This window comes from Camelus dromedarius, chromosome 8 (assembly GCF_036321535.1).
Source record: "Camelus dromedarius isolate mCamDro1 chromosome 8, mCamDro1.pat, whole genome shotgun sequence".
Lineage (NCBI taxonomy): Eukaryota > Metazoa > Chordata > Mammalia > Artiodactyla > Camelidae > Camelus > Camelus dromedarius.
Window position 1 is genome coordinate 32,261,257 of NC_087443.1, and position 27,200 is coordinate 32,288,456.

The window sequence follows — 27,200 nt, forward strand, 5'->3', positions numbered from 1 at the left end:
GGAAAATATTGAGGGAATAACTTAATTTAAAAAAGGAATACACATACACACTCTGCCTTCAAAACCCAAGGGAACATCAGTCATTTCTCTTTATGAGCCACACGTTTGGGAAGCCACTGAAATGGAGAGAACGCAGTTCGTCATTGTGGGGAGGCAGGGATCACTCACTGCCCCTACCTGGATGTCCAGCTGGGACTGTGGCAGGAACACACTGGGACTTGAACTGAAGTCAGAGTCAAGACTGGGCAGGGTACACTGGCACCAGGCACTCCCCCCAGTGCTGGGCTCCTGGGCTGTGGCGGGGGGGAGGGGGAGTGGGGGGGCTTGGGGGAGGGGATGAGGGCCCATTTAGCCTCTCTCAGCACAGCCTGGGCTGAGTTGGTTCCCAGGCTCCTGGGCCCCGGATGACCCACCTTACCTCGTTCTTAGAATGCTTAACAGTTTTGTGCGATTTTCTTAAAAAAATAACATTTTATGAAGGCAGAGATCAGGTGTTGAATGAGCATCTGGCAAACGTGGAGTCCATCTGAGCAGCTGATGGAGGCGTGTCCCCAGAGCTGCCTGGGGAGGGGTCCACACCCCACAGACCTGCCCCTGTCCTTGCTCCTGCCCGGGAGTGGGTGGGGGACAGGGGCTGCTCGCACCAGCCAGGCTCCCCATCCAGTCATAGTTCCGTGATCTCCAGCGGGCTCTCCATGATCACGTCCCGAAGCTTGTGCAGGGGCGTGGACTTGGCGGACTCGGTGCGGGCGTTGCGCTCGAAGGCGCTGGCCTCAGCGGTCGTCAGCGTCTCCAGGGAGCGGCCCAGGCCCTTCTGGTCATCCTCAGGCAGGCTGTTGAGGTCGGTGGCCAGCAGCGTGCCTGTGCTGCCGTGCATCACGTGGATCCCGTCGGGCCCCTTGAGCTCCATGGGAGGCTTGTGGCAGCAGCGCAGGCTGCCTTGGCCGGGGCTGCGCTCCCCTGGCTCCTCTTCCAGTTCAGTCTGGATCAGCTGCAAGAGGTCAGGTCCCCCACATGCTCAGGGCCAGGCCTAAGGGGTGAGCAGGTGGATGGCCCCAAAGTCCCGCCTGCTATGGGCCTGTCCCCTACCACACACAAGGAACCCTGGGCTTGTGCCGCAGCAGGTCCGTCCAGCCTAGGACAGTGTTTCTCAAACTCGGTACAAAGGGGAACCATAGCTACTACGGGTGCTACAGATGTGTTCTCTGGAGCATGGGCTTTCTATGAGTAACTTTTGAATTGTGTGTATTTGATGATCTATAAAGATCTTGTGATGCAGGCTGTGGAATCAGGATTTGTTACCAGGTTGGCCTCAAGTAGGATCACTGCCAGTTGTGGCCAGGTGGGAAGTGTCCATAGGTGAAGTTGGAGGGGATTCATAATGTAGAGCAGAGACTCACAAATGGCGCTTGTGTCCTGTGTGGAGCTGTTCCATTCTAGCCTATTCCCATTGGGAATGTTGGCCCAGCTGGAAATTTGGGTTCTTAGATAAAGTCTGACTTTTTAAAGTGTTGACATATGGGCAAACAAATATGTAGACCTGTGTGACCCTAGAGCCATTTTCTTAAAATGACATCACCTCTCAATGGTACCTTCTTGAAGCTCCTCAAATCTGAGAAACACTGCTTCAAGGCCCACCCATCCCTGGGAAAGCCCACTGCAGAGCCCAGAAAACAGACCCTGCCATCTCTCTGGACCCCCACCCCCTAATGCTGTCTTGGGCCCCCGCTGCTGATCTAAAGAGACTCTGAGGAAGATGAGGGCTGCAGGAGAGCGAGAGAGAGAGCACCCCCAAGGCTGGGGCACAGCACACAGCTCCCGGCCCGCCCGCTACCTCAGAGATGGAGGAGTGGCAGGAGGAGGCTTTTTGCACCATCCGCTGTGCAAAGAGCTTTTTGAGCCGCAAGTAATCCTCCAAGACCACCTTCAGCAGCGAGCCCTGGGGGAGGGAGAGGGTTAACCCCACCAAGGCCTTCCCCTGTCTGCCCCATCCATTACTCCCAAAACTCCTCACTCACTCCTTTAACTTGGGTAGGGGTGATGGAAGCGACTCCAGGAGTCTAGGGTGCAGAGGTGTCTGATCCTTGGTTGGAGGATCAGGAGCAGAGCCTGGAGACGCTGCCGGCCAGAACCCCTGTGGGCCCAAGGCCACTGCAGGCTGAAGCAGCTCCTTACCAGCCCAGTGCCCTGGCTTCTGCCCTGGTGTTCTTGCCCCAGTGGAGGGCAGGTCTAACTGAGTCCCTAGAGGTGGACAGAGCTGTTTCCCAGGATCCTCCTCCTTCCCTGCTTCCTCTGGAGCAGATCCAAGCGCAGCCAGGGGTCTGGGTGCAGGCCCGTGTGTGTGGGGGTGGGGGGCAGTGCAGGCCCCTGCCAGGAGGGCTCACCTTGATGGGCCCCTCCCGAATGATCTGGCCCAGCTTGGCAATGTTGTCGTACTCCTGGATTGCTGCCCGCAGGTACTGGTCATCGTCAGGCTTGACCGCTGCTGGTTCACGTCCAAAAGTTCCCTGGGGAGAGGGGGCACTAGCTGGAGCAGAGGCAGGCAGCACGTGCACGCACATGCACACACACTCCTGTACGCACACAGGGCAGTGCACCACCACCCAAAGAATCCAGCTCCTCCGCCGGCCGGCGGTGGCAAAGACCAACCCTACCTTTGCCCCGCCCGTCCCGCCTCTGCCCTCGTGACCATCCACTCCCCTGCTCCTGGCTCAGGCCTGGGCTCACGTGGGTGCGGGTGGGGCTATTCCACAGGTCAGCGATCTCACTCAGGTTCTCCGGCAGGTCGTCCTCATGCTCGGCCTGGGCGGCCAGCTCCAGGTTCCGGCAAAAAGGATCCAGCCACACAGGGTTGGCCCTGCAGGTGGGGAGTGGGGTTGGGGGGAGGGTGAGAAAGGCAGGTTTGAGTGGACAGATGCCTTTGAAGCCTCACTTCTAACCACCTGCTGTTTCCATGGTCAATGGTAGTGCCTTTCAGGGGACTGGGGGTTCAGGGCTGTGAGAAGCAGGACCCTTGCCCAAGGCACCTGTGGGCGCATCCTCCCATCTAGAGTCCCGCTAGAACAGGACAGCGTGTCCATCTGGATCAGCTCTGGTGCAGAAGCCTCACCCTCCACCCGGTGCCCCAAGTCTGCGCCCCCTGGAATGTGGGGCCTGATCAGAGTGGGAGCCCAGTTCAGGGACATGGTTTCTGAGGGCGGAGAGAGCAGGTGTCTGGCCCACTAGGGGGTGCCCACATCCCAGGTCCATGATGGCCTCAGTGCTGGAGAGGCAGCAGGACTTCTCCACCCCAGCTAGGTCTTAGGTGGGCCTCCCCAAAGTGCACCCGGCAAGGCTGGGGTACCCCACTCCTCACTTACCCATCGAAGGAATACTTGTTGGTGTTAGGCATGTCCATGATGTCAATGAAGCCACGACTCCCTGCAGGAGAAGGTTCAGGCTGTGGAGGGGAGGGGTACATCCCGCTGGGGTTGGGGGACCTGGGGCTGAGCCAGCTCTCTGAGGCCAGGCAGTTACTTGAGGCACTCAAGGGCCCCTCCTGCCCTTTCACCTCCCCACCCATCAGTGCCATCACTCACCTGCCGAGCCAGCCACGATGGCTTTGAGCTTCCTCTTGTGTCTGGAAAGAAGCAGAGGGACTGGTGAAGGAGGCTGGGGCTGGGCTGGCATCTCAGGGCCCAATGGCCCCGCCTACCTCCATGACTGTCCCAGGAACAGGGCAGGTAGGGGTCACTCACATGGTCCTGTAGTACCAGTTCATAAGGATGAAGAGCATGGCAGCCAGGAAGAGGAGAATGGCCAGGACAATGATCGCCATCTAGGGGAGCAGGGCAGGCAGGAGTGGGTGAGAGCACCCTGGGTGGCGAGGGGGCCATGCCGAAGGGGCCATCAGCGGTACCTGCAGGGCAGACATGTCGTCGGGCAGCCGGGCAGAGATGGCGGGCTGCACGTCCAGGACGTTGTAGTTCCGGAAGAGATTCCGCAGCTGCTCCTTGTTTTCGTCAATCATCTGGATCACCCTGGGCGAGGGGGGGGTGGCGCTCAGCGCTCATCCTCAGCTGTTCCTCAAGAGTTCCTCCCCCTTGGGCCAGTCTGCCCAGCTCCTGCCTCAGAACCCCAAAATGCACCCCCCACCATGCCCTGCAAGATTAAAGCCCACCGAGCTCAGGTAGTTTTGGATCTTACAGTGTTCCCCATCCCTTCTTATAGGATCCTGTTTGATCCTTATAGTCTGTGTAATAATCCCATTTCACACACGGGGAGAGTTAGGCTGGGGGCATGAAGAGGGGAGCTCTGCTCATGCACCCAAACTGTGTTCTCTCTACCTGCCCTGCCTACCTCTCGGGGAGAGCCCCGTACAGCAGGCCTGAGGCTGTTACCTGTACCTCCTTTGGCGGGTCCCCGTCCTGACTCCAGGGCGAGGAGGCAGACAGACAGGAGATGAGCACAGATGCCCACTTACCGGTCTACGTCCAGGATACGGTTGTTTTCTCGGTTCACCACGTGGATAAGCAGTTCTGTCTGTGCGAAATTTACCCGACCCTTCTTGTCCACGTGGAACTAGGTGAGAAGGGGTACCATGGGGTGTGTGGCAAGAGCAAGGGATGGGATGGGCAGGCCTCTTCCAGCAGCCCCTCCTGCCCTACCCTGCTGATAAACCCATCAACACTGAACACTCGTCTAGGACCAAGATTGCGTTGCCAGTCATTTCACCGCACTGGGCCAGGCACTATTAACAGCTCCATTTTATAGATGAAGAAACTGAGGCCCAGAGATCTGGAATGACTCACCCAAGGCAACGCAGCTAGGAAATGACGGATCCCTTTCATACCCTGGTCCCTTTGCAATGCCGTGTCCCTGTGGCCTGGTCCCCTCTTCTCCCTCCACTGCCCCTAGACCCAGGGTGGGCTGCATGGGGCACCTGCACGTCATCGGTGTTGACGATGGCACCAGTGATGTTGGACAGCAGGCGAATGAACTCTTCCTCAAAGCCACGCACGCGATCGGGGATCTCGTTAATGACGATCTTGACACGCTGGTCGTCCCTCAGGATGTAGATGCCGATGATGGCCGTGTCATTGTGGCCTGCCAGGTCCCGGGCCACAATGTCCACCACGAAGTAGCCAGGGCTGTAGGCCATGAAGAGGTCGAAGGTGCGCAGGACGCCGTCCACACTCCCTGCAGGGAGAGGGAGAGCCCGTGGGTGGATCGGCTCAGGGCCCACCTGGTGCCCCCGAGTCTCCAGAGGCCCAGGGGCACTGGGATACACTGAGGGGCGGCACCACGGGCCTGCAGCAGTCGGGACACCAGCAGAAGGCAAAGGTGACAGAAGAGTGGGGCAAGGGAGGTGTATGTCCATCTGGAGGGGCAGTGGCACTGGTCTGAGCTCAGCTGGTTGTCACAGGCCACAGGAGAGTGTGACCAGTGTTGCCAGAACTCGTACTTTTTATGGAGATTAAGTTTTTTTTATTTTTTAATTTAAAAAAATGTTTGAGATTTCTAAGTTTTTATTTTAACATGCTGCATATTAAAACACAGCTGTGGGCTGCACTTGTCCAAGGATGACAAGCTGGGGACTCTGCTGTACCACGCTGGGATGCTATGGAACACTTCTGAGCCTTCTCAGTATCTGCCTGTCTCCCTCACACACACGTGCTTCAAATTCCACAACCACAGCAGCGTGGTGACCAGCGGTGCTACAGCACAGTCTTTGCTTAGAAGACAGTAGACCTGGGTTCAAAATCGGCCACTTTCTAGCTTTGTGACCTTTAGCAAGCTATGCAGCCTTTCTGTGCCTTAGTTTATTAGAGCAGTGGGAACTCAGAGGACAAAGCGATGGTGTCTGGTTGTGGGATTGGAGGAGGAGGCATATGAACTAGACTCCAAAGGATAGTTGGGGGAGTGTATGGGAAGGCAGAGATGAAGGTCAGGATGGTATTTCAGGAGGTGAGGACAAAGGGATCAATGGCCCAGGGGAGGGAGGGAGGTGCAGAGCGGGCTGAAGGAACGGCGAGCACAGGGCCTCAAGGGTAGGAAGTGGCTGTGCAACCAGAAAGGGATTAGGAGGAAGACCCGGTGAGCCTGGGAGGCCAGGCCACTGAGTCTAGATGGACTCCTGTAGGCAGAGAAGAGCAGGGAAGGGGTTGGAGCTGGAGGTAAGGTAATGGGTCACCCACTAGGACACCTTCTAGAACCTAACCCAGGATGTTCAGCGATCCACACAGGCAAATGCACAAGCAAACATACATAGTTTTAGGTACAAGTGTGTTCTTTGAATCCTGGCTCACCAGTGCCTACTGAGCACAATGCCTGGGGAGGGTGAGACACACAAATGGAAAGATAGGTGAATATATGAGAAGGAAAATGGGAAAATGGATAGACGGACAGATGAGAGAGAGAACTAATGGATGGACGAATGGTGGATGGGTGGATAAATGAATGGGTGGGTGAATGGATGGATTGTTCAATGGGTGGATTGATTGACGGATGGATGAGGATATGGGAAGAAGAAAGAAGAAAGTGGGTGGGTGGACACAGAGATGGACAGGTGGATTAGAGAACGGATAGAAAGACAGGTGGATGAATGGAAGGATTAACAAATGATAGCTGGTTGGCTGAAGGACGGCTGGCTGGCTGGCTGTGTGAATGGAAGAACTGACACGGCCACCTATACCCTGTGCTACCCACGCAGACCCATGCAGTGGCTGTAGCCCCTACCCATGGTGAAGACCTGGCCTACATCCTCAGAGTCATTGGCAAGGGCCCGGAAGTAGTGGATGGCCAGGATGCTGTAGAAGACGAGGCTGTTGTTGCCAATGTCTGCGTCCAGGGCCAGCACCTGTATCAACTCTGAGCCAACCTTGGCATCGGTGGCCACTCCTGCAGAAAAGGGCATGGGCCGGTGGGTGTAAGCAGCAGAGCAGAGCATCCCCCGACCCCTCCCCCAGGCCCAGGCTCTGGTCTGGCACCTGCAGTGTACTCAGCCTTGGTGAAGCGTGGCGGCTGGTCGTTGATGTCCTCCAGCACGACTCGCACTTCCTGCAGGGTGAGGTCAGTGACCAGGTCAAGGGCGAGGGAGGGCCCACGGGGAGGTGTCCAGCTGCGGTTGCTTGAGGCCTTGATGATGAAGGAGAAGATGGCTTCACGCTCCCTGTCCAGGTCCCGCAGCACCATCAGACACCCGTCGGGCTGCAGATGGAAGTTCTTCTCCTCGTTGCCGGCTGAGGGTGGGACCATGGCACAGGGTGAGAGGCGGGGCTGGGGCTGTTTTGGGTCATCTCCAGCCCCAGGGTAGGTAGGGCATTGGCCCCCCAAGGCCCCACCTGCGATGAAGTAGTACACGATGGCATTGGAGCCCTCATCGGCGTCCATAGCGCCTGTCACGTTGCCCACGAGCGTGCCACGTGGCGAGTGTTCGGGCACTGTCAGCAGCTGGTACTGGGGGCTGCCTTTCTGCAGGGGGGAGAGGGAGGTCATGGGAGTCCCAGGGAAGACCTGAGCTTCCAGCTCCTGCCAGAGGGCCCTGGGCAGTGCCTCTGTGGGTGCTGAGGGAGTTTTCTGCCCAGGCCTCATGGGGTGAGAACTGCTGTAACCCCAAGGGAGCGAGGGCCGTGCTGGGGACACTCCAGCTCGGGCCTCAGGGAGTGCTGCCCAGTGACACGGCTGGGCAAGGAGAGAAAACCACCAAGTCAGAGAGTCTGAGTCCACGTGAGGTGCTCAGCCCCAGCTCACCAAACCAGAACTGATTTTCAGGCTTTTTGTGCAAACATGGGAATGTCAGCTCCACAAGTCAGGCGTGTTTGTCAGCTTTTTTGACTGCTGGGTAGTGGCTCAACATAGTAGCTGCTCAATTAATATTCGTTCTGGGACGTGCGTGCAGTTTCCACATGTAACCCAGTGGCACTGTGTGCTTGCAGGCAACTGAGTTACACAGCTGTGACCAGTGCAGGGGAGGGGTGAGCTCACCGGAGGCCTCACAAAGAGGGGTTCGTTGTCATCGATGTCCTCCAGGGCCACCTGCAGCGGCTGCATAGTCTCATAGGGCACAGGCTGGCCCAGGTCGCTGGCCACCAGGATGAGCTGGGGGCAGAGGAGCACAGTCAGAAAAGGAGACAGAGGGCCCCAGATGGGCATCCCTGAAGGACAAGTCACTACCCTCGCGCCGGGCCCGCCCCCTTACACTGTACACTGCCTGCTTCTCACGGTCCAGGCGCTGTGCCGTCTGGATGAGGCCACTGATCGGGTCGATGGTGAAGTACTCCCAGTCTCGGCTGCCTGTTGTCTTCAGGAAGCTGTAGCGTACGGCCCCATTGAGGCCCTCGTCCTTGTCTGTGGCGTAGACCTCATACACGTTGGAGCGCAGTGGGATCTCCTGCATGGGGGGCGTGGGAGGGAGGCTCCTGGGACATCTTGAGAGAATCTCAGCTCCCAGGCCCAAAGGAGCTCTTGCTCTTTCTCCTCCCACAGCAGAATGTCCTTGCCACTTTCCAGCATCCTTAGGAAATGCCTGTCTGCTTGGCTGGAGTCTCCTGGAGGCTGAGCATCTGCTAGAACATTCCTTCACCCCACCCCCAGCAAAAGCCACTGCCCACTGGTGGTCCAGCCTGGAATCCAGCATGCTCTAGACTCTCTGGGTGACCGCCCTTCCAGGGGCTCTCCCAGCCCTCTGATCACTGCATGCTGAGGTTTAGAAGACAGATGGGGAATCCCAAAGCTGAGGCCACAGCCACTCTCTGTTCCCAGATGTCTTGCTCTCTGCTCCCCCAATCACAGGAACTCTAGGTATCCCCAAACAACACACTGCACCCAATAGGGTACCTGAAAATGGGCCCACAGGAAGAGTGACATGGTGGCTAGAGACTGGACACCTGGGTTCTAGTCTGTTACCGAGTCACTGTGTAACCTGGACATGCCACTTCACCTCTCTGAGCCTCAGTCTCCTGAGTCCCTTAAGTCTAAGATAGCAAATAACCTAACTGACATCAGACACTGGCTCATGATAAGGTTGCCAAGGGCACAAGAAAATAAGCAAGTTTGTTTTTAGTTAAAAAATTACCAGCTCAGTATGGTTTCATTGTTTATCTCATTGATCATGACAATCAGAAACTCCAAATGGCAGTTATATCTAATTGACATAAAGTGGCATGACAAAGAGATAATTACTTAACAAATGCTGGTTGTTTGGAAGACATGACTCTTTCAAAATATGGACCCCTTGAAGGTAAAAGGGGCCTTTGGTGTGGAAAAGAACTAGACTATTATTAATTTATATCCTGCCTCATTCTACAAAAAAGATTTGAGGCAGCTTATAAGAATGTATAAATTATAATAAGAGTAAACAAGTTAAAAAAAATCAGGGTAAAGAAAAAAAAATCGTTGGCAGGAAGATAGAAACTGAGGGATGGGAAATAAGGTGTGTGTGCTAAGTCCCTGCAACATCATTCAACCCAGGCTGACTGCCACGAGCTCCCTAGTGGGCAAAGCAAAGAGGGCCACTGTATCATTGCAGTGGACACAGGCAAAAGCAAATCACAAGGTAAAAGCATGGTATTTCCTAGAGCTCAGTCCTGGGGGGAATCCTTCCTGTGGGACCTCAGAGAGGAGACAGAATGACAGCAAGGACTTCACACTGACCTCCTGAGATGTAGAGACACGCTGCAGTTTGGGGAGCAAAGCATAAGTGCAAGAAACCCTGAGTATTCCATCAGGGAGTATGTTGGGCTCGGGAGCTGAGAGGAAGGTGGGGAAGGGCAGGAGTCAGGAGTGCTTCCCCATCTTGACAAGGCAATTGAGAGCAAGGCATGAAAGAAGAGAGACTTGGAAGCTCAGCCACTTCCCCTTGTTTCTTATTTTGATGCGCATCCTCAAGTCTCAGGCTGTCTCCACATCAGTATCAGCAGGAACAACAGACAGACGGAAGGGGCTTGTGAGTTTATTTTGAGACAAATATGGGGGAAGTGAGTTGCTGGGGAGACTGTCCTTGGCAGACCTTTAGGAGCAAGAGATGGGTCATCTACTATTATTAGTCCCATTTTGCAGATGAAAAAACAGACTCAGAGAAGTCACTTGCTCAAAGTTATTTGGCTGGTACACAACAGAGTTAGACATGAACCTAAGAGCTTTTGCTGGCACAACCCATATTACTAACCAATTACAACACTCCCCTGTGTGGCACTGAGCCAGCCTGTCCTGTACTCTGGCCTCAGTTTCCTCACTTCCCAGTGGGGGCCCCTTCACTCTCTCAGGCTGCAGGATGACGGCAGGGTGGAGAAGCGGGCTGGATACCTGAGGAGGGTGTTGGTGGGCAGGAGGCCCCAGGGGACAGCAGTACCTCTTTGATGTGGAGGATGGTGCCATTGGGCGGGCGCACGAAGATGGGGCGGTTGTCATTGACGTCAATGACCTCCACTAGGAGCATAGTGGTGCCCCAGAGTGGGGGCTGTCCGCCATCCGTGGCCACCACAGTCAGGTTGAACCTCTCATAGGATTGCAGTGGCCGCTTTGTGATCACCAGACCTGAGTCCATGTCCACGTGGAAGGCCTCTGGCAGGTGGGACAGGAGAGCAGGGCATGGCTCTGGCTGGGACATCCTTCCCACCCTTCCTCCCCCTCTTCTTCCCCCTGGCCTGGGGCTGCAGGCAAGTCACCTGCTCTTCTCACGCTCTAAGGCATCATGGGTGGGGAGCAGGCTACATACCCACACCGGGGCCCTCCAGTGAGTAGGCCAGCTCTGCATTGGAGCCCTCATCCTGGTCGGTGGCCATCATGGTGATGACCGAGGTGCCGGCTGGCTCATTCTCGTACACGCTCGTGCTGAACTGGGGCTTGGAGAACTGTGGCCGGCAGTCGTTGACGTCTAGCACCTGGATCACCACCTGCAGGGGGGTTGAGGTCAAAGGTCAGGAACATGTTGGGTGCTGTTTCAGGCGTAAGCTGGGATGGATGGTGCTCACTGTTCAGTCTGACCTCAGGCTATTTAACCCGCTGAGCCTCAGTTTCCTTAGTTGGACACTGGGGACGGTAATATCTTATCTCCCAGGGGCCTGTGAGGCTCACCTGTGAGTCTAAGTGCAGTGCTTGGCCTGAGTAAACGCTCAGCTAGTCCTGTGGTTGACAGGTAATCTGTGTCTGGGTCCTGAAGCAGAGACTCCATCCCCACCACCTCCTACTGTGTCCTTTTCTCCTTCCCACAGTGGCCCCTTGTATCTGACTAGTCTGTGGACCTTAATGCTGGACTGTGACTCCTCCATGCCCAAAGGCCCCTGTGGACGGGGATCTGTGTCTGGCTTGGGACTTGGCTCTCTCTGCTGACCCCACAGCCCAGGGCAGGTCCTATGGACACACCAGGAGGACTTTTTTCCTCAGCTACTGTGGCCTTGTCTGACTGTATCCGAATCAGACCTCTTCCCTGCAGTGATTTTAAGACCCCCTTTCAATGCACAGAGCACTTTCCAACCTCCCATCTCCCTGACTCACCACTGCCCTGGGAGGGAGGCATCCTCCTCCCTGCCCCTGCCACTGCCCCTGCCCCCACCTCCGGCCCCCTGCAGCTTTGACCACCGAGGCTGACAAATGCAGTGGGCTCAGCCAGTGGAAACTTGTCTTCTGACTCCAAATCCTGTGCTTTTCCCAACCCCACACATGCGACAGCATGGGATGCACATAGTGTGAGTGCGCCCAGCCCCGTCCCCTACCTGCTAAAGAGAACTTCTCTTTGCCCACCCAGCTTCTCACCTCCTCGTTCTTCAGAAGAGTTATCTATGGATAGTTAGATTATTGTTGGGAGACTTGGAAGAACTGGATATAGAAAGACAGGGCTGGAAAGGGCAGAAAGAAGGGGGAGAAAGAAAGAGAAAGCCAAGCCTTGTGGTATGGGACTTTGGATAGAAATGGGGACAGAGCTTAAAGGTGGGATGCTGGCCTCAGAGCAACAGTGTGGACGCTAGACCTGGAATGGGAGTGAGGTTGTGAATCTGATCCCTCATTAATGTTCTTTAAGAGACACAAATAAAGATAATGGCTTTATCATTATGTTTGGTTGCTGGACTGTGTTTCTTTCAATGGGACACCATGGAGACACTGGGCCACGGGGGGCCCCAGTTTTTACTTGGGTCACACCCAGGTAGGTTTAGTTGCTTTAGCAGGGGTTTGGCACAGGAAGTTTCTCTTCCAGAGTCCCCATCTCCCTAAGCCAACAGCCACTGTGAATCCCCAGCAAAGCCCTTGCCTTCTCCTTCCTGCCATCACATCTCTGAGGGGACCTGGTGGCTCCGCTCCCGCCCTCAGCAGCCATTCTCTGAAGGTTTTGCCTGCTGCCTCCACAACCCCAGTCCCTACTGTCCCTGGTTCACACCAAGGTCCCTCACCTGCACTGAATTTTCTCGACGGTTGCTGGCTACATCCCCAGGGTTGTCTTTGGCCAAGGCTGTCAGGATATAGTGATCCTTCTTCTCCCGGTCCAGAGAGGACAGCACATAGATGTCACCCTAGTAGAGGGAGGGTGGAGACAGGTCCAGCAATTCAGCAGATATATACATATGTATGTATGTATGTATGTATGTATTTATATTGAACTATGGTTAGTTTACAATGTTGTGTTAATGTCTGGTCACAGCATAGTGATTCAGTTTTATACTATTATAAATATAAATATAAAATATATACTTATATATTATAAATACATAAATGTATGAATATATATAAATTTACAAAATACATACAAGTTACATCTATATATTCCTTTTCTTACTCTTTTTCATTACAGGCTATTACAAGGCATTGAATATAGTTGCCTGTGCCAGACAGTAGGGCTTTGTTTCTCTATTTTCTATATAGTAGAATTCAACAGATGTGTACTGAGCTTCTACTACGTGCAGACACTTTTCGGGGCCCTGGAGATACAGCACAGAAGAGACACCAGCCCCTGCCCCATGGAGCTCTCATGCTAGTGGCTCTTCCTGCTCCCACCACCCTAGAGCACCTGGCGATCAGGTGCAGAGCCCAGGCCGGAGCTCACTGCCTGGCCAGGTATACAGCAGGACTCCCTAGGTATTCACTGTTCGTAGTGCCAGGCAGGGGTGTGTCTGATTGTTCACACCAAGAGGAAGGACAGGACCTGCTGAAAGGGCAGAGCGCAGAGGGATGTGGGCAGGCAGAGGCAGTGGGTGGGAAAGTCCAGCTCCAGCCCAGCAATTGGGGAAGGCCCTGCCTGGCCAACCGGCCCCAGGCCACAGGGCTCTCTCCCTGTACTGAAACAGAAGCTTTGAACCAGTTTGCTGACATCTGAAATCATCGCCCATTTTTCTCTTGAGCGTCGGTTCTCCCACAAGTCTGAGGCTCATGGGACCGTGGGGGATGGGCCCATGGGGGCTCTTTTCCTGCCCCCGCACCGAGGACAGGGCCGTGGATACAGGCCCACTTTCTGCAGAGTTCCCTATGCCTCTCTTTTGACAGGTTCAAAAAGCAGTCACATGCACTTGAATCAAGGTTTCTAGTCTGGTGGTGACACATCTGAGTTTCTGTCCCACAAGGGGCTAGTTCCAAAAGACTCTGGCCACTTCCTCCCATGTCTGCTGGGACAGAGAGGCCGCAGTCTACAGGATGTCTGGGGCTCTGAGAAGAGGGCTTGCTGACTTGGCTGAAAGCCCTCTGAGGCTAAAGATGTCTGAGTGGCAGGACACAGAAACAGAGGGATGACTGTGATATTTTTGGTGGCTTTTCAGCCTGTGACCTTGGGCCCTTCCCACTTCCCACTCCCTAAACCCAGGCCCTCCAGGCCCTCTGCTGCCCACTTACTGTGGTGGGGTTGATGGCAAACTTTCCCTCTCCATCCACAAGGCTGTACTCAATGAGGGCGAAGTTGCCTGAGTCAGCGTCAGTAGCAGTGACCGTCACGATGACTGTGTCCACAGGAACATCCTCAAAGATGGTTTCCTGGAGCCCAGTGGGCAGGGAAGGAGCATGAGCCATGGTCAGTCCTAGAGTCTCTGCCCTTGCTGGAGAGACTCACTGATGCAGACAACCCAGGGCATCAAGCCACTCATGGGTGGTCAATCCTATGGGACTTAAAGGCTGGCAGGGTGGGAGTGGAAGATGCCCAAAGGTCCCAAGAAATGGGCACAGGTCCCAGACCCAACTTGTTGGCCCGGTCATGCACCTGGTAGGAGGACTGGTCGAAGACAGGGTTGTTGTCATTGACATCCACAATCTCCAGGTAGACAGGAATCTCGGCTGCCCGGGGTGGGGACCCATTGTCTGAGGCCCTCACGGTAAAGTTGAGCCAGTGCACTTCCTCATAGTCCACTGTCTGGTTGGCAACGACCTTCCCTAAGGCACAGAGACAGGCACTGCCATTTTGGCCAATTCTCACTCATGGAAGCTCTCCAAAGTATGAAGAGGAGGATCTGGAGCTCTGAGGGATAGGTGTGGTGCCTCAAAGGAGGACGGTGGCCAGGCAGCACTGCCCAGCAGCAGGCTAGAGGGCTGGGAGCAGCTGGCATCCAGTTGTTCTCTTTACTGGAGGGGTAAGAAAGCTTTCACAAGTCAAAGGGACGTGCTCCCTGAAGTCCGAGACCTCCTCTGAACACTTCCCTCTTGGGCTTCTTGTTCTATAAGTGATACTGATTGCGGAGCTTGGGTGGTGGAGATGGTGATGGAGTATGCCAGGTTTCCAGCAGATGTCAAAGGGGGGTTCCATCCCAACCTAGAACTAGGCACTGTCCTTTCTTCTGGGTATCTGGGAGTGACTAAAATCTTGGCCATGTTTGATCTGGCCCAGCTCACTGAGGGGCCATGGTGGGGCCCCAGTGGAGGGTGAGAAGTGGGCCATGGTCCCTCTTGGAAGCTAAGCAGGCAAAGACACATGTCCCCCAACCCTCCTCTGGCAGATTTCCCACCTACCTGCTGAGGAGTCTTCCAGCTGGACGTAGCCCGGGGGCATAAGGTCCAGCAGGGTGTAGGTGATCAGCCCATTGAGACCCTTGTCGGGGTCCACAGCTGCCACAGCAATGAGCGTGGTGCCTGGGGTGGCCCCCTCCAGGACCCGCTCTGTGTAGTAGGTGATCCCGAAGGGCTTGAACTGGGGCGTGTTGTCATTGACGTCCAAGATGCTGACTGTCAGCTTGGCTGGGGTAGGGGCAGGGAGTGAGTGAGAGTGGTGTGAGGGGGCACCACTGTGGCTGAGCCAGGCCTTTCTACATCTCAGCTGAGCCCAGAGAGGATGGCAGCATCTCACAGCCCTCCCTGGGCTCCCTGAAGCTTGCCCCAACCCTCAGGCGGTGGCATGTGACCCTTTCTTCTGGTCTGGTTGCTCACTCTTCTGTAGGGAAAGGGGCTTGGGTTTGGACAACTGGCTGGGTAACCTTGGTGGAGCCCCTGGCCCCTACTGTGCCTCAGTTTCCCCACTAGTCTTGTGAGATACGACTAAGATGATCTTTCCATGACTCAGCTTCTCATCTCCAGTCTGAGTTGTCCCCTCTATATAACTAGCCTTGGCCCTTTGCCCTCTGAGTGCAGGACAAGGAGGAGATGACCAGGTCTGCCCTTCCTTCCTGAAAACTTGGGCCTCTGGGCTATAGAGATAAGTAGCCGATATCTGCTAGGCTTATCTCCCCACCCCAGCAGCTGTCCTTGCCTCATGGCAGAGGCCACCCCATCACTACATGCCCCTCCCTGCTCCCTGCTCTGTCCACACAAAATCCACTGCTTCGAGCAGCCCCTCCCAGCTCATACTGCAGGCAGGGCAGCCTGTGCCCAGCTGCAGAAGGCAGCAGCATGCCCCTCTTCTCTCCCGTAGTGCCTGCGTCCCCTAATGTGGTGTCTGTGGCTTCAAGTCACCTTTCCTTGCTCTTTCCTTCCTCTGGGCTGACCTCGTGGCTTCCTATCAGATCTGAGGTTCCTGGCTCACATCCCAGCCACACCTTCAGTAACCAGTCTTGACAATGGGATTCTAAGTCTCTGTCAACCCATCCTTTTCTCAATCCCCTTCCAGCCTCTACCAAGCCTCCTTCCCACTCTGACCCTTAGGGTTTAAGATCACACACAATTGTGGGATTCTGGATCCCCCACTGCGGAGCTCTGTCTAACGGCTGGGACCCAGGGCCACCCTCAGCCTCACTTAGCTGCCACCTGCCCTGTGCCTGGTGCGGCCTGACTACTGGCAGCCCCTCTAGCTGGGTCTTGCTGCTCCCTCCCGGGAGCCAGGCCTGCGCCTGTTCCAGGCCTGCCCCTCTGGCCTGACTGACTCTGAGTAATGGATGGGAGAGGCCTGTGAGGAGCCTTACCATTTGGCACGCTGATGGAGCGCTCTGGCAGGTCGCTGGCATTATCAATCACTGAGAGAGTGACCTCATAGGTGGCAACCAGCTCTCGGTTCAGGGGGGACTTCACCATTACGGATCCTGCAGACCAGACCAGGTTAGGTTCAGTCCAAAGGGAATCCCCTAAAATCTGGGCCTCCCAGAGGTGTTCCCGGCCAACCTTCCCAATCCCCACCAAGGGCAATGGTCCCTAGTGGACCCAAGACCTGCTGGTTTCATCTTTGGCTGAGATGAGGTCACAGCCATCTGCAAGCAGGGGGAACATCATTCTGCCCTTAATCAATGCTTACTAGCCTGGTGACTTTGGGAAAATTATTTAACCTCTCTGTACCTCTGTTTCTTCATTTGTAAGATGAGGATAATTACAGTACCTACCACATAGGGCTATTTTGAGGGTTATAACAACGAAATGAATTTACATTTATAAAGGGCTTAGACCAGTGCTGGCACATAGGAAGTGCTATGTAATTGCTTGTTTAAAAGAATGCTTGTATTCCATAACAAGGTGGGTATATTGAACCACTGAACTTACACTTAAAAATGGTTATGACGGTAAATTTTATGTTATATTCTAGGGAGATCAAGCATAAAGGAAAGTCAAAGCAACTAAAAAGCCCTGAGGGGGTTCCCTGGAGGGTTCAGTGGTGGCACAGACTAGACAGCCAGGCCCAGCCCTTTGTCTCGATTACGTGGGGCATGACACGGCTGACTGGGAAAGGGGTATCATCCTTTGGCACTACTAGCAAGAAGCTGCTTCCTTCTCTCCTACCTGCCACCTCCCCAAACCCCTGCCTGCTCCCTAATCACAGAGGAGCCCTCCAGTGGCTTGGGCTTGAACTAGACTGACCTAGCTTTACTGCCAGTCTCAGGGCTGGCTCTGTTGGGACCGCTCTTCTTCCTGCGTGTTTAAGGGCATGGTGTCTCCTCCTCCCTTTGGCCTCATCCTAGGATGAACCCACCTCTCTCTCTTCCTAGCCCTCTCTCAGGCATCGGGGTGTCCGGGATTCCCTTCCCCCTTGGTAGATTCCCCTGCTGGGCTTCTGTCCTCCTCGGGTCCCCAGCCATGGGGCTGTCACTTACCCTGGGCCGCTGCCTCCTCCTCCTCCTCCTCCTCTTCCTACTCTCGCTCCCTGTCCCCGAGGCTGGGGAGCGAGGATGGGGAGAGGGTGACTGCATTCAGTCTGCAAAGGCTGGGCCACAGCCTTGGCCCGGGCCCCACAGGATGGGAAGGGGTGGGGGGGGGTGCGGTGAGTATGGAGGAAGGCGATGGGGTGAAGCAGAGAAGAAATGAGGTGGGAAGTGACAGAGAAACAGAGCTCAAACCTGTGGGCCTGCCAGCCGTGAGGAAGAGAGAAGAGGGTTAACATCAGTTAGTTCAGGGAGGAGAGGGGATGGAGCAGAGCAGGGGGGAGGGGACGGAAGGGCTCAGAGCTGACCAGGGCCGGAGGTTCGGGACGGGTAGGGTGGATGGGAAGAGGAAGAGGGGCAGGAAGCCAGGGGGCAAGTGGGAGCGCTCAGGGGGCTGAGACTCTGGCAAGTAGAAAGGAGACGGGAGGTGAGCAAAGGAGGGGAGAGAACGTGAGGAAGAGGGGCAGAGAGGACACTGGAAAGAAAAATAGAGAGAAGAGAGTCAGTTGGAGGGAAGGAGAATAGAAAAAAATTGGTAGAGGCAACAGTACAGCGTGAAGTTGGGCAGGGGCTCGGAGCAGCTGTCTGTGGTCCCGGGCAGCCACTGCAGCAGGAATTCTGCTCACCTGACGCATGTCTGAGCTACCTGATTTCTCCTAGTGGCTCATGGTTTTCCTGTCTTCTTTTCCCTTTAGGTCTCAGAGGCATATTGAGTTCATCATGCTCTTTGGTTCACTGCATACTATAGTCATTGGCCCTGCTCTTGTCTTATGTATGTGTTGAAACCTTTTTAGTCCCATACTCTTCTCCCCTTCTCCTCTCGGACAATCACTGTAATGTATTAAAGTGTATTTTTTATTTGAAAGATCCTAAAATCATGTATTGTTTTTGTGTATTTTACACTTATGCAAGTGGGACTATGGTACATATAACCCATTCTATTTCTTACTCTTTTCAGTAAGTACTTGTTTCTAAGGTCCACTCATGGTTCTCTGTCTGAATCTAGTGCTTCTAGCAGCTACCTGGTAACCCATGGTGTACACCTACCACGTTTTACTCTTCAGTCTTCTAGAGATGGATGCCCAGGTGGCCTCCAACTCCTGCCACCAATAACACTGCAGTGAACATCCTCAGGTAGTTCCATTATTGACTTGAGAGTTTCCTTGGGACATACACCCAGGAGTCGAATTACTGGGTCATGGCAGTATGGATGTACTTTGTGCTGGACTGCTATCTAGATTGTGGAATTGGCCTAAATATCTTCAGTAGTGTATGAGGGTTCTGATGTCCCCACACTGTCACCAATACTCAGTGTTGTCCAGCATCCTAATGTCTGCTAATCACACATGGAAAACCAGTATCTCACGACCGCTTTATCATGCATTTCTCTGAATAACAAGGAATTTTAGCATTTTGTCACAGCCATGTTAGTTTTTCTTTCACTCCTCTGGGCCTTCCAAAAAGTACCCCTGTGAGGTCCCATGTCCCCTCCTCAACTCCCCAGAGGAGCAGACATCGGCACTTTTTGAAAAATGTTAAAGCCATCAAAATTATAATAAGCTGCATAAATCATGAAAGATAAGCCACAGTTCTCTTTGTTTTCTGATGGTGTAAGAAAATAATTAAGGGTACATATATGTGTGTGTGTATATATATAAATAGAAATACACATATTATATATATCTATATCCACATACACACACATATATAAAACTTAGACAATTTAAATGACCTGGATACATATGGAGAAAGAGTTCAACTGCCCAGTTATTAAAGAAATACATATTAAAACAAGGTGCCATTTTCCTATAGAATTACAAATATGAATACCATGTAATATTAATGCTGGGAAGAGTGTGGTGAGATGGGCACTCTCATACAATACTGGCAGAGTGAGAGAATCAGACAGAGACGGGGCCGGCCAAGGGAGAAGGAGGAAGAGAAGGGAGAGAGGGAAGGAGCCAGGGGAGAGATGGGAAAGAGGGAAGGATGTGGTGTCAACAGGAGGGAGAAGAGAGGAGGAAGGAGCAGCTGAGGGAAAGGAAGGAGCAGAGCGAGAGAAGAGAAAGGAGGAGGGTAGGGCAGGAAGCAGAGAGCCAGGAGACAGGGGCGGGGAGGCAGGAGGAGGGCTGGAGGGGAGCAGGCCCTTGTACCTGTGTTGATATTCACGGCAAAGGCGTCCTCCTGGTCAGGCACCAGGCGGTCAGTGTCATCCTTGGCTACAATGCCGATGATGTGGTATTCCAGCTTAGGGTTGAGGTCACGGTCGATGGCGGTGATGTTGGCAATGACAGTGCCTGGCTTGGCTGACTCTAGCACGCTCACCGTCTGGATGGGGTTGAGGAACTCGGGGTGGCAGTCATTGATGTCGTTGATAAGGATAGTGATGGTGGCTGTGCCCGAGAGAGGGACGGTGCCCCGGTCGGTGGCCACCACCGTCAGCCTGTAGGATTCCTGCTCCTCCCGGTCGATGGTGACATTGCCAACGCGGATGACCCCGGTGACCGGGTGGATGAGGAAGCGGTCCTGAGCCCCAGCTTCTATTCGGTAGATCAGCTCCCCGTTGAGGTCACTGTCCTCATCCGTGGCTGTGACCTGAAGGACTGAGAATCCTGTGGGGGTGGGAATGGGGAGCAGCTGAGAACAGTGGCCTTTTCTAAAAACATCTCACCAAGATAACTTTCTTCGTTCACAAGGGCCTCTTCCTACCACAGCCTTGCCAGTATCTATCTTTTATGCATTTTTCATGTTTGCCATTTTGTAGGAAAATGGTATCCTATTTTATTTTGCATTCTTTGACTTGTGAGACTGAGCAATTTTTAATAACTTAATGATTAGTTGTATCTTCTCTTTGGTAAAGCGTCTGCTTTTGCCCTTTGCTCATTTTTCTGTTAAATTATACAAATTATATAATTACGATACCTTGTGTCAAATATCTTTTTTCAGTTTGTTTCCCTTTCAATATTAGTTATAATTATCTCATGTAAAGAAGTTTAAATTCATATGCACCAAAATTTAGTAGTTTTCTTTTAAGTTCTTCTGTTTTTTATATGCTTAGAACCTACTTATCCCACAATCAGATAAATATTTACCTCCAACTTCTGCTTTTTTTTTTTTTTAATGTTTTCTACCTTTTTATATTTTCTTTAGAACGTCTTTGGGTTTCATTTTGGTGTCTGCTACAGAGTGAGAATCTATACTAGATATGAATAGATGTTTTGCACACCAAATAATTAGTTTTCTTTATTGGTTTCACTGTTTCCTTTGTCACATAATATTACATTCTTTAATTTACCAGTATCTATTTCTGGGCTACTTTCAAAGTCCTGTGTGCATACCATGCGGTTTTTAATTCTGTAGTTTGGTAATGTGTTCTAATATCTGGTAAGGCAAATCTGGCTTGATTATATTTATTTTTCAAAATGTTCTTATTCTTCCAGGTAAACTTTAGAATAAAATTTACCCACCAATTCATATTTGATTTTGATGGGAATCATGTTAATCCTATTTTGACTTTTAAAGAGTCTTTCCTTCCAGGAACATGGATGGAATACACCTTAATAATCTTCTTTTGCAGACAAGACACTGGGGATCCAAGAAGGGAAGTGAGGGAGGACTTGAGTCTCCTGGCTGTCTCTCCAGTGCCCTCCTGCCAATCCTACTGCCTGTCCTCTTGACCAGAGGTGGATTCTGCCTCCAATCTGTGAGGCTCCAGTCCCCACAGGCCATCAGCCAGCTCCTGCTATGGGCCGGGACCTGCCCCTGCATACCTGGAGGGCAGTTCTCCTGCAGGTGGACAGTGAGGGCGGCAGGGCTAAAGGTGGGCCAGTTGTCATTGTCATCCAGGATGGTGACGAGTAGGTCGGCTGTGCTGTTGAGCAGCCCGATGTCTTCAGCCAACAGCAGTAGCTCCAGGACAGGGGGTGAGAAGGCCTCCCGGTCAATGACAACACCTGACTTCACTGTTACTATGCCTGGCACCCACCGCCACCAGCCAGGGAGACATAGGAAAAATGATGCAGTGGGGAGACAGGGCGAGAGCGAACCAGGAGGGGACAAAGACAAGGCATGAAGGGGAAAGAGATGAAAGAGGAGCAGGGAAAGCAACACAATAAGAATTCTTTTGTAAAGGTCCAACAACCAGTGTTTAGGGAGATCCCCTAGGTGCCAGTGTCCTCTAATTGTCCCCTCCCCAGCTGCCCTCTGCAGTTCTCCAGAGTCCCACCTGGGATGACCCAGGCTAGAGGTCTGACCTGCTCTGCTGAGAGAAGTGCTAATATATCCCTCCCTGTCACTTGTCACCAAATCAGCCAAGACCAGACTGATATAACATGGTCTCTGGGGAGACCATGAGGCAGACTAGAGGCCCGATCCTCTGGGCTGGGCATGGGGAGCTGGAGGGAGTGGGTTTGGGGGCTCTCTGCCAAGGCCGAGAGCTTATGTACCAGCAGATCTCTCCTGTTACCCTCAGGCCTCTTCCTGGTTCCTCCTGCCTGGCCCTTGGGTGGCCTAATCCAGCTGCAAGATGGGGGCTTGAGGGATGGGGTCTCCTTGGAGAGCCTGGACCCAGCACTGAGAAAGGAGGCCCTGGGTCTAGCAGCGGGGCCACTCCCATTCCAGAGGAAGACTTGGAGCCAGGCTGGGGGTGCCGGGCACAGAGGCCTCACCGGTGCTGTTGTTGATGTCAAAGAGCCCACTCTGGGCCCCCAGCAGCTGGTAGGTCACCACGGCGTAGACGTCCAGGTCGGCATCCAGGGCCAGGATGGGCCCATTGAGCACTGTCAGAGGGGTCCCTGGGCCAGGGGGAGAGGGGTCACTGCTGGGCCGACCTGGCCCCCCACCCGCCCCTCCCCTACCCCGTCCCGGTGAGCCATGGCTGACGATGGATGAGAGGGAGGGAGGTGAGGCGGACGGGGCGGGGAGGCCCTGGGCCGGGCTGCGGCAGCCTTGGCAGACTGACGCAGATGCCTGGGGAGCGGCCTCAAAGCCCTGCTGGGGAGAAAACAACAGCGGTGAGCAAGCCCCTCTGGCCCGCCAGGAGCACGCCTGCCTTCCCAGCAGCCTTTGAGGCTGGCCACTCCGCGGGAGGGTCTGGGGCTCCCTGACGTCCCCTCCCTGTGTGTGGGCCCTGTCTAGGTATGCACACCCAGCCCAGTCTGTCCACACGTGTGTGCACACAATGCTCTAACAGCTGTCTGACCACACATAGCTAAGAATCCCCATGTGTGTGCAGGACTCCATGTTCACACAGCCACGAGCACTCACGGTGGCACTTGCAGGCCGGGGTCTTGTCTACCTCTGCAGGTGGGCACATCTGCACATGGAGTGCGTTGTGCAGGCACCTATGTGCCTATGTGTGTCCGTGCACACATGTGAGCCAACACATGTGCCTTACGTGGACATGCGCTGGCATATGGGTGAGCATAGACACAGGCAGGTGTAAGATTCAAATTCCTGTAGTGGAGATGCTCAGCCAGAGACAAGGGGTATCTCAGCTCATCTCTTTCTGACTTAGAATCTAAGCTTCGGGGGCTGGGGGGCTGGAGGAGGAGTGAGGGGACTTCCTCTGGGGAGACATTAAAGAGGAGATTCTGTCCCTCTGAAGGGAGGTGAGGCTGGTCAGTGCATGTGTGTGGGGAAAGGGCCACACTGACCTACGAAAGGCCCCCTGGCCCCCTGCTCAGAAGTTTCCAGGATGCCGTATGTCTGGGAGTGGAGAGAAGAGGGAGGGGTGGGCTCATCCCCCTCCTGGGTAGTCCTCATACCTTAAATGCCCTTTGTGCAGAGTGGGCAGTGGGGCTGTTCTTGGACAACCTTGGGGACCAGTAACCACTTCCAAGGAGACCTGTGGCCTCTTTGGTGGCCCCTAAGAGGCCCAGCAGCCCTGGCCCACCAGCCTCTCAGGGCTGTACCCTTTTCTCCCCTCCACACCCTCTGCACTCGCCAGCCACGTGGTAAAGCTGCCTCCCCAGCCAGGCCTCAGCTGGGCCCTCACCAGGCACAAGGGAGGTCCTCAGGCACCTGGGGCCCAGGTGGTACCTGGCAGCTGCAGGAATTCCCAGGTGGGCCCAGCACCTACCAGCAGGAGAGTTCTCCATCACCTCTGCCTGGTAGGTGCTCTCAGTAAAGAGAGGGTGGTTGTCATTCTCATCCGCGAGAAAGATCAGTAGCAAGTCAAAATCCTGTGGGAGGCACGATGGGAGGACAGGTTGTAGGCCATGTTCTAGCAAAGCACTCCAGTGGGAGGAGGACTAGGAGATGACATTCAAGGCAGAGAAGTAGATGATAAAAAAGCCCACAACAGGGGTCCAGAGACCTGGGTTCAAGTCCCTTCTGTGCTAGAAGCTTACAGGGTAGCCTCAGGCAGATCTTTCCCCCTGTTTGGGCCTCTGTTTTTTAATTTGACCTTAACTCCTTCATGGAAGTGTTGTGAAGTTCACAGGAGAATGGATATATATGGTATTTAATCATGGTCCATCTCATTATAAAGAAGGACTTCAGCCAGGAAGACCAGCCTTAGTTTCCAGACCCTCCAGGCTGGCCTGATGCCCTGGTCAGAGTTTATTCAAACTCACCCAGGGCTACACTTCAGATCTTTCAAAACCACAGCCATAGTCCTTATCTCTCGGAGCCTCCCAGTACCCTGGACAGCTCTCCACTACAGAAGTGGGGAAACCAAGGCTCAGAGAAGGGGGGTGACTATTCAAAGCTGCAGAGCAAGTGAGCTGCAGCGTGGGGACCAGCCTCCAAGCCCCCTGATTCCCACCATTCAATGCTGCTGCTTTCCAGCCTGACCCAGGCCCTCCTAAAGCACAGGCAGAGGAGAGGGAATGAGAGTGGGAGAGAAAAGCAAGAGAAGGAAGGAAGGGGAGAAGCACAGGACGTAGACCAGCGGTCTATGAGGGCCACCAGCCTGTAGAGATGGGGACACCGAGGCCCAGAGAGGGCAGGGTTGTGGCTGAGCCTTGCAGCTTATCAGAAGCAGGGCTGAGATGGGCCAGGCCCTAGGACTCGTGGCCAGGGCTCTGCCCCAGACCTCATGGGCTGGGAAGGAGGGCTGACTCCTACTCCAAACGGACTGCTTGCTTAGCAACCCCACCTCCTTCTCAGTGAAGAGAGCTAACATTTGGCTTTTAAGGGAAAAGCCACCTGGAAAATGCAACCCTTTCAGAACCCCAGAGTATGTGCTTGTGAGTGCATGCAGGCCCACCTCCCCATCCCACTGGGATATGGGCCCAAGTATTGGTGATCTGGGGAGAAAAGCTGATAGCTGGTGTTTACTGAGTGTTTTCCGTGTGCCAGGCACCATGCTGAGGACTCTCCAGACACTGGCTCCTTCAAGTCCTCCCTGTGACTTTGGGGTAGATGTGTCTCCATTTTGCAGAAGAGAAAACGGAGGCTGACTGACTTGCCAAAACCACATACCCATGGACAGGTGGAAGAGGGATTTGAACCCAGCTCCTACTCACTCTAAAGTCTGTGCAACTAACTCCCAGGCCATGCCAGCTGCGTACCCCCAGCACCCAGGCCTGTGCCCTCCAGCCTCACCCTCCTGGCTATGCGTGGATTCTCTGGGTTGTCCTTCACGGAAATGGTCAGCTTGTACTCTGGGATCCGCTCGCGGTCCAGGGGCCGGTTCACAGTGACAATCCCTGTCTGGGAGGTAGAGTGTGGTGAGCTGAGCAGTGACCTGTCCCCCCACTTTGGCCTCTGGCCTACAGAGGCCCAACTGCTCTGCCTGCAGGAGTGGCTGTGAATTATCTTCCTAAACCACCAAACGGTCTAGAAGGCCAAAATGGGTTGGCAGGGTCTTACCAGGGCAAGAGTGACCACCAATGCCTGGTCTTGCTGCCTCAAAGGGATGGTCCCTCAGAGGACCTCACGGTTTCAGCAGCTGATAACCCTCCAAGAGGTCAAGTGAGGACTTCTAGGTACAAAGGATATCTTGGTACAAACCAAGTGGTACAAAGTCTCTGTCCATCTCTGCACATGACAAGCCTTGGGGTGACAAGGACCCCAGAGGTGGCTCACCTACAAATCCAAGATTCCATGCTTCCCACAGAGACCCCCACGTCCCAGTGGAGGGTGGAGACTTGAGGAGGAAGTGGAACCAGCAGAAGCCCAGACAGATAGAAAAGCCCCTGGGGCAGGGTCCTCTTTTTTAGGCAAAATCCTGGGGGCTTTCCTGGGGTCAGCCCCGGCCCTACCGTGGCATTGATGGAGAAGGCCTGCTCTCGGTTGCCTGCGGTGATGTTGAAGGTGAGGAGGGCGTTGCACCCACTGTCAGCGTCACTGGCCAGGACATGGGCAACGAAGCTGGAGACGGGGCTGTTCTCACTGATGGTTACGTTCATGGGCAGGTTCCGCAGCACGGGGTCGTTGTCGTTGATGTCCAGCACCCGAATCCCCACCAGCATCTGGGGCATATCAGAGAGGAGGGGAAGTGAGGGAGGAGGACAAGGAGAAAAGGGGGCACGGGGTGGGGATGGAGGGGAGAGAGAAGGAGGAGAAAGGGATGAGGTAACTGAGGAGGAGGAGGAGGAGAAGATAGCCAAGGAGTAGGAACTGAGGACGGAAAGGTGCAGCTGGTCAAGGAGAAGGAAGGGGACGACAAGGACAATGATCATAAAAAAAAGAGGATCAAAATGAGGGTAAAAGAAAAGCAGAAAAGATAAAGAGGCAGAGATGGGGTGGAAATGGCAGAGTGACAGGTGCAGAGGTCTGGCAGACAGGCAGCCTCCCCAGAGCCCTCCGAGTGGCCGTGGCTGCCAGGCCCCAGGTCCAGCCCCTGCGGGTAGGCCCCACCAGGCAGGTCTGTCAGGGGCCCTGAGGGCCTGGACTGGCTCCAGAGCAGCCCGAGGCCGCCGTGGGCATGAGGGTGGCAGTGTTGACAGGAGTCTCTATAAAGAGTTCAGGGTGTAGTGAGGCGAAGTCAGTCAAATGGGGTCTCCAGACTCACTGTGGAGCTGAGTGGGGGTAGCCCCCTGTCTCGAGCACAGATGGTCAGGTTGTAGAAAGCAATGGTCTCCCGGTCCAGCTCCACATCCTTCCGGACTCGCAGCACCCCCTCCACGGGAGAGATCACAAACTCCCCTGGGTGCCGCCCAGGAGAGGCCAGAGTTAGTAGAGAACAGCCACGAGTCAGGCTGCTTCTAAAGAGTCTTACTCGCCAGGGTCAGGGGACAGCCAGGGCATGGGCCCTCCAGTGTCCCCAGCTTCAGATCCTCATGAGACCCGCCAAGGGCTGGGAAGTGCAGGAGGTAGAGGGACAGATACTGCTGAGGGTGCAAGCAGGCAGGGACCTGCTCATGCCCTGAGGTACATGAGATGCCAGGTCATTTTCCTTCCCTGGGCCCTGAGCAGGCCAGGGACCCACCCTGGCGTAAGGTTATGTTGAAAAAGTGGGGCTTCCCTTTCCACACAAGCACCCTCTTTCTTACTACTATTGATCAGAAATCAATTAATGAAGGCGTTGGAAACTTCGTAATGTGTGATCCTTCCCAGATACCACGCCTTGTAAACAGGATGTTGGGGAAGGGCAAAGTTTACCCCAAAGGAATACAACGCTAATGGTGAGGTACTGGGGCAGGGATAAAGTCGGGATGGGGGGTGGGGGACAGGGAAGCCCCCAAGTACCTTCTGTTCAGCCCTGATACTGAGCCAGCTGGAGTGCAGCCAGGGTGCTCCCAGGCCTGTGGCCTCCCTTGGCCCCTAGTTGGCCATGATTTCCTTTCTTGTTTTTTAATTGAAGTATAG

General features: G+C 54.3%; 1 protein-coding gene across 6 annotated transcripts in view; it reads right to left on the minus strand.

Moving 5' to 3' along the window:
• Positions 1-57: 57 nt before the first annotated feature.
• CDH23 (cadherin related 23) overlaps positions 58-27,200 on the minus strand; it is a 157,721-nt gene continuing 130,578 nt past the window's right edge. For 3 of the 6 annotated variants that reach the window (XM_031461108.2, XM_064488078.1, XM_031461111.2), the window contains 29 exons: positions 26,404-26,537; positions 25,652-25,861; positions 24,993-25,100; positions 23,524-23,626; positions 22,112-22,237; positions 21,215-21,418; positions 19,598-20,056; positions 16,281-16,397; positions 14,899-15,123; positions 14,156-14,325; positions 13,795-13,932; positions 12,366-12,485; positions 10,697-10,874; positions 10,331-10,542; positions 8,180-8,371; positions 7,966-8,079; positions 7,323-7,452; positions 6,969-7,220; positions 6,718-6,879; positions 4,922-5,178; positions 4,463-4,560; positions 3,899-4,019; positions 3,738-3,817; positions 3,579-3,619; positions 3,360-3,420; positions 2,728-2,857; positions 2,385-2,507; positions 1,835-1,939; positions 58-991 (listed from right to left, as the gene is read on the minus strand). In XM_031461108.2, coding sequence (XP_031316968.1) covers positions 665-991; positions 1,835-1,939; positions 2,385-2,507; positions 2,728-2,857; positions 3,360-3,420; positions 3,579-3,619; positions 3,738-3,817; positions 3,899-4,019; positions 4,463-4,560; positions 4,922-5,178; positions 6,718-6,879; positions 6,969-7,220; positions 7,323-7,452; positions 7,966-8,079; positions 8,180-8,371; positions 10,331-10,542; positions 10,697-10,874; positions 12,366-12,485; positions 13,795-13,932; positions 14,156-14,325; positions 14,899-15,123; positions 16,281-16,397; positions 19,598-20,056; positions 21,215-21,418; positions 22,112-22,237; positions 23,524-23,626; positions 24,993-25,100; positions 25,652-25,861; positions 26,404-26,537 — 4,697 coding nt within the window. In that variant the 3' untranslated portion in view covers positions 58-664. The other 3 variants (XM_064488079.1, XM_064488080.1, XM_031461113.2) reach the window with 3 other exon arrangements.